This window comes from Eschscholzia californica, unplaced genomic scaffold (genome assembly GCF_041429995.1).
Source record: "Eschscholzia californica isolate CP2 unplaced genomic scaffold, dmEscCali1.0.p SCAF_1, whole genome shotgun sequence".
In the NCBI taxonomy this organism is placed as follows: Eukaryota; Viridiplantae; Streptophyta; class Magnoliopsida; order Ranunculales; family Papaveraceae; genus Eschscholzia; species Eschscholzia californica.
Window position 1 is genome coordinate 60,132,947 of NW_028238198.1, and position 10,817 is coordinate 60,143,763.

At 36.5% G+C, this 10,817-nt stretch overlaps 2 protein-coding genes across 2 annotated transcripts; one reads left to right on the forward strand and one right to left on the reverse strand.

The window, feature by feature from the left end:
- The first annotated feature begins 1,511 nt into the window (after positions 1 to 1,511).
- Positions 1,512 to 3,609, forward strand: LOC147567940 (uncharacterized). Its single transcript, XM_086654437.1, has 6 exons — positions 1,512 to 1,742; positions 2,194 to 2,343; positions 2,497 to 2,570; positions 2,674 to 2,792; positions 2,932 to 3,015; positions 3,226 to 3,609. The coding sequence occupies exons 1-6, from the start codon at positions 1,736 to 1,738 to the stop codon at positions 3,305 to 3,307; spliced, it is 516 nt and encodes a 171-aa protein (XP_086510563.1). The 5' UTR covers positions 1,512 to 1,735; the 3' UTR covers positions 3,308 to 3,609.
- Positions 3,610 to 5,830: 2,221 nt separating this feature from the next.
- LOC147567941 (serine/threonine-protein kinase KIPK2-like) lies at positions 5,831 to 10,458 on the reverse strand. The gene is made up of 3 exons (XM_086654436.1): positions 9,729 to 10,458; positions 7,266 to 9,146; positions 5,831 to 6,836 (listed from the first exon to the last, which is right to left on the reverse strand). Exons 2-3 carry the CDS (start codon positions 8,945 to 8,947, stop codon positions 5,987 to 5,989), a joined length of 2,532 nt encoding a protein of 843 aa, XP_086510562.1. The 5' UTR covers positions 8,948 to 9,146; positions 9,729 to 10,458; the 3' UTR covers positions 5,831 to 5,986.
- Positions 10,459 to 10,817: the final 359 nt, after the last annotated feature.

Below are 10,817 nucleotides of genomic sequence, written 5' to 3' on the forward strand. Positions count from 1 at the left end.
CTACGTCGGTTGATAATATCACTATAAAATTTATAATCAGTCATTTGAATACCACATCAATACTTTCGGCAACTTACAATGGCTTATTATTAAGTAAATGTGCCACCACAAAGATATTTTTCTGGGTACGCCACTGATTGTTATACATGGGTCCACTTTACAATCCAAGGAGGTACACAAGATGTTTCTATAGAGGACTTTCGTTCTATCAAAATAGGTGTTCTACATTCAGCAACTTTGTACTGTATATTGTAGCTCAATTTCTAGAAAGGGACCCAAAGTTGGTACTTTACAACTCATATCTGCCACCATTCCTGGTGACATGGTTCTTGGAGATGCTTACTCACATTAGCTTCTCTGTTATGGATTTGAACATGGGCTTACAAATTATGTCAAATTTGTTTGGCGGAGAGGCTACTAAACCAACATGTTTTATTATAGAGATAATTAGTTTGATTGTTCTTTTTGCTCTCTGTAATAAAAAATAGAAGAACAAAAAATGGTTAGAAGATAAGGATTTGAATTGGATTAGTTGAATAAGGTGATGTATGCAATTTAAATCTGTTTATAACATGTTAAATTTTAATTTACACAACATTATATCTATGAAAAAAAAAATCATCTTTTCATTTTTATGACGTATCACTTTTTAGTCTTCCCAATCTCGACCTCTTTTTTCATGTGCACTGACACTATAAATTCAAACGCATTAGGTGTTTCAAAATGGTTTTGTGTCGGAGGCACTGGCTATACCCTAGTAATATATAAAATGGATGGTTGAAATTTATTATATAACAGTTACAAACTTAAAATAGAAATATTTTTTGTTTCAGATATCGGATATTGATATATATATATATATATTATCCATCGAATAATTATCAGATATCGAATACGGATATTGCCTTTATCCAATCCGATAAGATATCGTATGTTGATATATATTAACCATTGAATAATTATCAGATGTCGAAAAATATATTTTTGAAATGTTCATACAAATATATTATTTAATGTGATTAAACAATAATAATATTATTAAAGTAATAAATGTCTAACAAATGTCCATCAATGTCCACAAATTTTCACAGATGTCTACGAAAGTCGAAAAATATATTTTGAAATGTTAGTACAAATATATTATTTCATGTGATTAAATAATAAATAATAATATTAAAATAATAAATATCCACCAAATGTCCATCAATGTCTACAAATATTCACAGATGTGTACGAAAGTCGAAAAATATATTTTTGATTAGTGCAAATATAAAATGCATTACACATTTTGTCTATGGATCAAATGTCTTGAATTTATCTACAAACTCAATGTCTTGAAAATGTTTACGAAGACATCTTGTTTATAATAAATCACCTGAAATGTCTTTAAATGTCTACGGGACATTTTGTCGATAAATATCTGCCAAAGTCCTAGTCCACTCCCCACCTTAGGAAGTTTGCTTGTCAAAGGGCGCTTAAAGCAGTAATCTGGTGCGCCTTTAGAACTTTTCAAAGAACAACTGGAGGAGCATGTGCAGGCTGTAGTCGGGTAGAGAGAGAGAGAAGGGTTTCAGAACTGTTGATTTTAGGGTTTTGGAAAGGTTAATTTTTCCTTAAACGACTGCATCAATCCGCCAGATGCCCTAATTGTCGATCCTATAGATACTTTCTAGCTCCAACCCTTCCCGAACACCTAAATCGATAATCAGCCAAAAAATCAAAGGGCAAAATCATCATGGATGGTATTTTCTACCACTTCCTTGAAATATTTATCTTCCTTTCTCTGTATTTCAGATTTTGTTTGTAGTAATTTTATAAGAAGATGATGAAAATTGAAAAATGTCATTAACCTCATTTAGTTCCACTAGTTAGCTTGTTTTTGCAAATTTTGAATCTTTTTCAATATCCTTGTTTCTCTGAATAAAATTAGATTAAGTTAGAGACTTATGAAAAAATTGTGGATAAATTTCTGTTTTTGTGAAGTGGGTTAAATTATGCTTACCGTTTACATGTACATGTTTTCCTTATGTATAGAAGTTGCAAGAGAAAATCAGCAATTTTGTATAAATGGGTATTATGTGGAATTGTAATTCTGATATCGCATTTAATTAAAGTTATCCGTATGTAAAGAGATATGTGTTGCAAGACTGAGTTAATGCATACGTCTGAAATTTTATTTTTGTTGTTTTATAGTTGATTCGGAACCATCAATGGAGGAGACTATCTTGGTCGGTGACGACCTTATGATGGGACCACCTTCGCCTATCATTCCGCCAGAAATTGCTTCTCATGTTTTGGAAGGAGTTGATTTGTGTGATGGGATTTTGAGGAATTTATTTTTATGTAAGTGTTATTTGGATTACTATTTGTTTTTTGGAATTCACTACAAGATTGTGTACAAACTCAAGGCTTGGAATTGAGCTTCTGTTACCGTAGTTTTTTTTCGGTGTTAGACTGGGTCATGGTAATAGTGACTATAAAACCTTGTTCTTCCAGGTTTGCAAATCAATGATATTGAACCATTTTGTCAAGATGAGATTGTTCTTTACAAACAATGTGCAGAAAGACGGGTGAGATGATACCTTCATGTTTCTTCTTCTTGCTCTTTTGCCTACTTGTTTTGTGTGTGTGCCGAAAATGGAGTTTCATGGAGCCTAATTGCTTAAATTGCAGGACAAGGAACTGAGGCAAAGGCTTCAAGATAGTGAACGCAAGTTGGGTTTATCTATGCCTTTAGATGAAGCAAAGGGTAGAGCTACTCAACTTCAAACAGAGGTTACATCCTTGGAGAGGTACTCTTACATTTAAGCCTGAAAAACTTGATAATAGAGATTACGTGAAGAAGATAAATTATATTAAATGGTTCCCTAATAACATGACATAGTTCATTGTTATTTTGCTCATCGATGGAGTTACAATCTGATCTTATAGGCGCCTGATTCTTGCAAGTGGAGTTGAAGGAATGGAGGGGTTTCGGCAGAGATGGAGTTTACATGGTCGCCTCGGAGACACCAAGTATGCCTTCTAACTCTTGTTTTAGTTCACCATTAATGGCATTGATAGTGCTTTATTTGTTTTTATCTTTCTCAAAGATCACATAGATTTCCCACAAAACGATATTTCTCTATTGGAATGATGTTAATGCATCATACAATCACTCCCTCATTTGAGCGTGAAATTACAAGAGCATGAAAGATTAGAGTCATTGTTTATTTGTTTGTGCAGAAAAAGATTAGAGTCCTTGAACCAGGGAATAGAGAAGAGAGAAAAGAAAGAAGAGGCAGGCAGCAAGAGATGGTTCTCTTGATAAAATCACCCAGGTTTTGAAGATGTTCCTCATACTTGAGATAGATTCTACTCCGGCCTTCCATGGACATCGGTAGAATAGATGGGGTACAGAAAAAGGTTTTCTTGGATGTTCTGCATCTCTTGTAGCAGATTTGAATACATTAGTCATGAACATTCGACCCGAAATTGCTGAAAAATGTATTCTGCAGATATGACATGTAGCTATCGTTGCAATACAAAAGTACAGTTCAAATTAGTGTTTAAGATTGTTATTGTTATGGCATTGTTTTACTTATTGAAATAAGAAGTTTCTATAGGAAAGTAAGTCCAAAATCTTAATTTCGCTTCAAGTGTTTTTCTTTCATTCAATTCTGACTTGTCTAAATGATCTGACTGAGGTTGATTTCAAGTGTGTATTTTTTCCGAATGGTTGACCGGCCTGATTTTGAATCTCGAATTAGATATAAAGCAACTCTGAATTAAGTTTCCATTATCATATTGAGATGATTATTGTACCCATAACCAGAACAAGTCTGATTCAGATATTGATCCAAACCAGCTAGATTCAGACAAAAAATTAGATGCCACCTAAACATTTTATGTGGGAGTATGCAAGGTTAAGAGAAACCTTCGAGTTTTCAGGCATTCGTACCATTGTCAACGTACAAAATATTACAGTATATGCAAATGAATTACAATGAACTCTTTCACTAACTGGCGAAACTTCCCTCCAGAGAAAAAGGTCTAACCATTTGACATGGATTATGTGCATTTCAGCAGTATCGTCTCAGTAGAAAGAATCAGGTGTTCCTTTTTCCTGCTACGCCGTTTTCACAGCATTAATACATCGTCTGCTACATGGGCGGCTTTCACTTGGTTCTAATTGATGAAAATCAGGTACTACTTCACGATTGTATGACTGCCCACATTGAGGAACAACACATTGCTGTTCATCAGCTAGTAATGCCGAATCACGACATAAATCTATATCTCTGCAATCATTGCAGTAGCTGCAACAAAAGAATTAAATTAGAACTACAGAGATATTTTCAAAAGCTACCACTGAAAAATAATAGCAGAACTGAACTTTCTAGTTGCATCCAGAGAATTGTATGTTTTCTAACTTCGCTTTTGGAATTTTCTAACTTTCTCGTTCCTTTCAGATGAAGTACAATTTTACAGACAATGTCAAGAAGTTTATGAGTGAAGTAAGAGCTGACCAGTGAGAAATGTAAAATGTGATTAGGAAGCCAATCCAGATCTTAGGGTTCATAAAGATCATGAAGATTAAAGCTTGTCCCAACGGCTACGCATCTAACAGTTGGATATTTTAGATTGAAGAAGAAATAAAATGCGTGCTATCTGAAATATGAAACCTTGAGCTCGACTGCCACTTTTCTATTTGCTCCAGGATAAGTAAGAGCAGGATGATGGACCTATATGGAGATACAAAGTATAACCAATAAGTTACAGACAAACAATAGGTAACAGAGAAATAAAAGCATTCTGATGTGTGGTAAAGCATTATGCTCTATTGTCAATAACAATGAAGCATTGTGCTACAAACAATGTGCTCCAAAATATCCTAATATTACATCGTCTACAAAGTAGGCATCTTCTTCATCGATACGTCCTACATCTGGAATGCCATCATCAGATATCCACAGTATCTGGGAGAATGACGAAAAAGTGGTAAACATGCAACAGGCTTTAACATCCAACCACCAAAAGTTACTTCAAGTTGTTTTGAATCCAGCATTCATCGGACTAACTGAAGAAATAGTGGCTGAAAGAGGTATGACTGCCTCAATCTGATGAGGACTAGTCTCACAAAATTATGTTGTTCTTGTCAGATACAGCTTAGGAGACATGTTAAACCGAGACAGACTCATCCGTGCTTGGAAAACACTGGTTCAGATAACTTTGCGGGCACATCAGCCCCACCGTGAATACATTCTGGGAAAAAATCACATACTCTAGCCACTTTAAATCATGCATAATTGCATCAGAATAAGTGCTGATTTTTCTTTCCCTATCAAAGACTCTCCCTTGCAATCACTTGTCGATAAACCTTCGTACTTTCTTCACATAATCATGTTTTGACCACATATGCTACTCTTGTTTTATGTCAACAACAGAAAAATAAGATTTCCGAACCTGATGAAAGAGAGAGAGAGAGAGAGAGAGGAGGGATGACTCTCTATATCCCTTTCGCCTCTTTTCTCCTATCTCTTTTTTTCAATTTTAAAAAAATTAAACCTGCATCAACATATGCCAGTTGAAGATGAAAAAAAAAGAAGAAATATGGGTGGAGTCGAAATAGAAATAATAAACCTACAAGTACCATAATCTTACAAAGAAGCCAAACTGGCACCTCGCAAAAGATAGGGGGCAACACGGAAAGCTGGTCACAAATTAAGACCAGAGGGGTACTAGCCCATTTATACACTGCTCCTAGGATTACCAGAGCCATCAGACTATCAGACTCAAGAAGGCTTTGTTGCTCTCTGTTTTCGATATACAAAGTAACTGAAATATATAGTACACAAAAGCTTTACTTGTAATTTTCCAAAACTATATCTACATTATGAATTACATAACTTTGCCAGCTGCAACAACGCAGACGTATTCAAGTATATTAACAACACAAAATCTACTTATCTAAGAGCTTCTCTCTCTGACTTTAGAATAGTTTTTACTAGAAAACTTCCAACTCCAGATTCTCTTCGATCGTCTGAAAATTTTCCATAAACTTGATCTCCTCTGAATCAATTGAAGCAACTCGAAGATCCTCTAGTATTGGCAACTCAGGTGGTGCTGCACATCGAACTAATGCCCAATTTAGTCCCTCGAAATATGGGTGGTGCCGGATTTCGGTGGCACCTTTAACTGATCCAAGACGAAGCTCGGGCTCTTTTACTAGTAGCTTTGTCATCAAATCTTTTGCCTGAAAACTAATGAATGGGGTATCGGGAAACCTGAGACTCTGGAAAACTATATTGGCTAAGGTTTCATCATTTCCTGATCCCTTGAAAGGTGTTCTACCTAATAGAAGCTCATACATAAAGATACCAAATGTCCACCAATCAACTTCATTGCCATGACCCTCTGCTTTAATTATCTCTGGGGCTAAGTACTCATGGGTGCCGACAAATGAGTTTGATCGTGCACTTGTTGGCTCTGCCACGAGTTGTGGCAACATATTAACTGAGACTTCCTTGTGTGATTTAAGCTTACGGGATTTATCTTCCGTCGAGGTAAGCCTGGGTGAGAAGCATGGAACTTGGACCCAAGATGGTCGAGGACAGAATGGATCGATGCAGCTAGCTGATATGCATGGAACCGAGAATTCCTTTTTAGATTCTGTGGTAGATGAAGATGACTTGAGAAGTTTCGGACTAACTGTACACCTGAGGGATAAGTCGAAGTCAGAGAGCATTATATGACCATCTTCTCTAACTAGAATATTTTCTGGTTTTAAATCACGGTAGACCACACCAAGCATGTGTAAGTACTCCATAGCAAGTAGAACTTCGGCAAGGTAAAACCTGCATTAAATGATGGCAGGAAGTTATTCCACCAACCAAAATCCAAAATGTAAGGTCCCATTATTCATGGTCATAAACCAATTTTATAGAGTAAACTTATCAACATTTTGTCGCACGTCTAAAACTTATTTTATTTTATGTTTCACTACAAAATCCAATATAAATTCATAGAGAACGCCAAAAATAATGTTTTTAATAAACATCCTGTGTAATTCATCATTTATAGTAAATTCTAACACATGCTATACAAATGTAGTTATTATGGTGGTAAAGTGGTTTCTCGAAACAGTCCCTTGGTTCACGAACAAAAAGGCCCATAACGTTTTCATGTTTCACTCACTTCCTATTGAGAACAAAATTTTCAGTTTCTATCAAGTTAAAACGCAGAAAATTGAGTGAGAACGGAAAATTGATAACTTCAAAATATACCTCGCCATTTGTTCGGGAAAAGTCCTGCTGGGTTGTATCTGTCTGAGGATGTGCAGATCTCCCCCTGGGCAATACTCCATGACCAAGCATGAGAACTTATCTGTAGTAAAATGAGCGAATAGTGTAGGAAGAAAAGGATGATCAAGCATTTGTAGTATTTCCTTTTCAGTTTGTGCCCTTGGAAGTTTCAATCTATTAGACAAAAACTCATTATCCATAATCTTTAAAGCAAACAAGTAGTTGGTTCCCGTCAACTCAGCAAGATATACTGTAGCAATGTCTCCACAACCAAGTCGTTTGAGTAGTTTGAAGTGCTTCAAGCCTATGCTTCCGTTACGCATCTCGACCTCGTGAATTGCTCTCCATTTCAAATCTTTAGACATGTGGGGCCTACTGACATTGTAGCAAGACCCACTCAGATAACTCTCTGTGCTAGTGCTAGTAGTGCTGTTACTGTGCTCAGCGATACTGCTGGTTTTTGAGCTTTGGGAAGATCCTCCTTTTTCTCTTGAATTTGAGCTCTCGTCCACTTTCAAACTGAAAGTTATATCATTAGAGTTGTTGGATCCAGCACCAGGTTTACTGAAACTACCTGAACTGACAACAACATTGAGACTAGTATTGCCGGGTGCTGGAGAAGCAGATTCTTTCACAACTTTCTTCTGATTTGGATTATGAGCCCCGTTAACCATATTTCTTGAATTATACTCCAAGCCAACATCGTTGCTTTTACTTCCCGTCTTATGTCTGGGGGGTGAAGATGTTGAAACTTGCTTTAACTTCTTCATAATGTTTTGGTTTATGAAAACTTGCTTCACGTTATATTCATTCTTGGTCGAAATTTTGCTTAATGTGTTTCCTGAGGGAGACCTAGATAGAGACGGCGTTTGGGTGCCAATCTCTGTCGATGCATCAACAACCTCATCCAGCTCTAATTCACTTCTTCTAGGACTGGAACTCAATGGAGATAGTGATGCTTTGAACTTTCCCTTTTGTTGTAATTTTAGGCTTTTTAACAATGATTTGTCTTTCCCATCTTTAGACGGCACATTCTCAATCTCATCTTTTTGCGATGTCCTGGTGATTGAAACTTCACTAGTGGTTAGGAGAGAAGACACGCATTGACTTGATGATTTTGTTCTAGGCGTTTGTGGAGACTTGGAGATCTTCAGGGTGCTTGAAGTACGCATTTCAGGCACGAGAGATACCTCTACCAAACTCTGCTTACCTTTATCTGGGAGAGAACCAGATTCACTGTCCCCAACTACCATTGATGCGTATATCTTCTTCATAGTTCCAGCATCCGAGACCCTAGTCAGCCCCGTAGGCTTCGATACCCTTTTCATAGCAGCCATCTCTGATGCATGAGAAATACATAATCCCCTCAGTGCCTGCTTCAAAGTCCCACATTCAGACATTCCAATACCCCCTTGAGATGAACCAACTCTGATTGGTTTTTTCGAGGCACTCTTCCGTGATACTCTTAGATCAATGGCATCAAAAAGTTTATTAAGATCTTCCTCCACTGAATGGTAGTTTTCAAATTTCAGCTTGGGTATATTTCGACCTTTTTCATCCACATTCATTCCAGAAATATGGGGCTTAGTTCCTTTATAATGCTGAGTACATTTTGTTTCTTCCGTCGCTTCCACAATTTCACAAGAGCCAGGAAACGGATCCATCTTCAAGGTTGTACCCCTTGTGTTTCTAGGATTTTTCAATCAAGCTAAAGCTCAATTTAAGACATACCCGTCTTAAGATATAGCCGCTTTGAGCAATTGGTGTTCAATAACTAGCGAGCAGAACACATACACTGACTTTCTCTGGGCATTCACGTCTTGACGGGTCAATGCTTAAACTCCAAGATGCAGCACACAAACCCTGCCACCATGACAAACATTCTAAAGAGATGAGCCCCCGCCAAAAAAGAAGAAACAGATAGAGTTAACGTTATACTACTCGACAAATTGTTTCTACCCATCAACTTTATTAAAACACTATGTCATCATTAAAACAGTTACGAGGTAGATCAATTTATTTCTCTGAAATTTTGGGCAAATTATGGAAGTTTCAAAAAATGATCGTTTTGGTTTACAAATACGTAATTGAACCTTAGCTCACCAAAATCTCTTTCACATAAGTAAAACACTATTGGAAATGAATTATGAATAAAACATAGCTCACCACCGGCCGGCGCCGCCTGAATTACAAGAGTTGTGGCTTATTTTACCTAAATGATTACAATATACAGGTTGTATAGATTTCTCATTCGAATTGGTCAATTGCTAAAGATTTCAGTAAAAGAAGGTACCCTTAAAAAATAATACCAAGAAAACTTTATAATGATTCTCTGAACTACTAAGAACCAATCAGTGTTATAATTCTTCATATTAACAGAAAAGAAGACGAATATTCAAACAATTATAGGTCATATTTAGAACTCAAAAGAAGGAAGAAATTTACCTGAATTGAGTTAGGTTGACAATGAGCATAATCTGATGAGACAAAAACTGTTGTTGGAACAAAACCTAAAAAGGTGAAGTTTAAATTGGGAAAGAGAAAAGTATAATGGGTTTAGGGATTATGAAGATAATAAAAGAGAAGTAGATGTTAGTTAGAGAAATAAAGAGAGAGAGAGAGAGAGAGAGAGAGAGAGAGAGAGAGAGAGAAGGGATAATAAATTTAAAATGAAAGTAGGGCACGAGAATTATAAGTTTGAAAGTGAATGAAGAAAACGAAAAGAAGATGAAAAACAAACTACTACCAGCTACTTTACTATATATATCACGAGAAGTATTACTCTCTCACTATTTCTTAATTTCTTCTTCTTCTTCTTCTTGAAAGAGAAAGAAAGAAAGAAATGGCGGACAAGTGAAGAACATTGATACAGAGTATCTTAAGGAAGATGTCATCCTTAAATTCAAGATTTCCTGATTTTACAGATATTATGTGGATCTCGAGGTAAGGATTTTCCGGAATTTTAGGAGAGAGGATGTCTTCCTGGGGAGGACTTTTTGAAGTTGGGGGGTGGGGGACAATAAAGAGAGGAGAGGAAGGGAGACGCGACAATACTTGTACTACCTTTCAAACTGTACAATCTTAATCCTATTCCTTTTTGTGGCGCACGATAGACCGCTCCTGTCGGATGGTTTGGCGCTAAAAACACTAACGTTGTAAAAATTGTGACTCCCTCACTCCTATTCCTTTTTGAGAAATCGATTACGATCTTTGTTTGTCGTTACTGGTATAGCATAGAGTGAAACTCTCAATCTCTGCCAAAAAATTGAATAGATTGGTAAAATTTTATGTTTCTCTTTTCTATCCACCGCAATTTAAGAGTCTGCCAAACTATAACTCTTGGTCCACATACGTGGAAGTTTGCTGGTAGAAGAGTCAAAAATTAAATTAGTTGTACGGAGCAGCTCACCTAGATATTATTCTAGGACCAGCCTGAGGTGAGGCAGTCTCACCTATTTTACCCCACTCAACATAGTCTTGGTCCCAATAGAGGCTGAGACAAAAGCTGATTCGTCTTAAAAGAAATTATTCGAA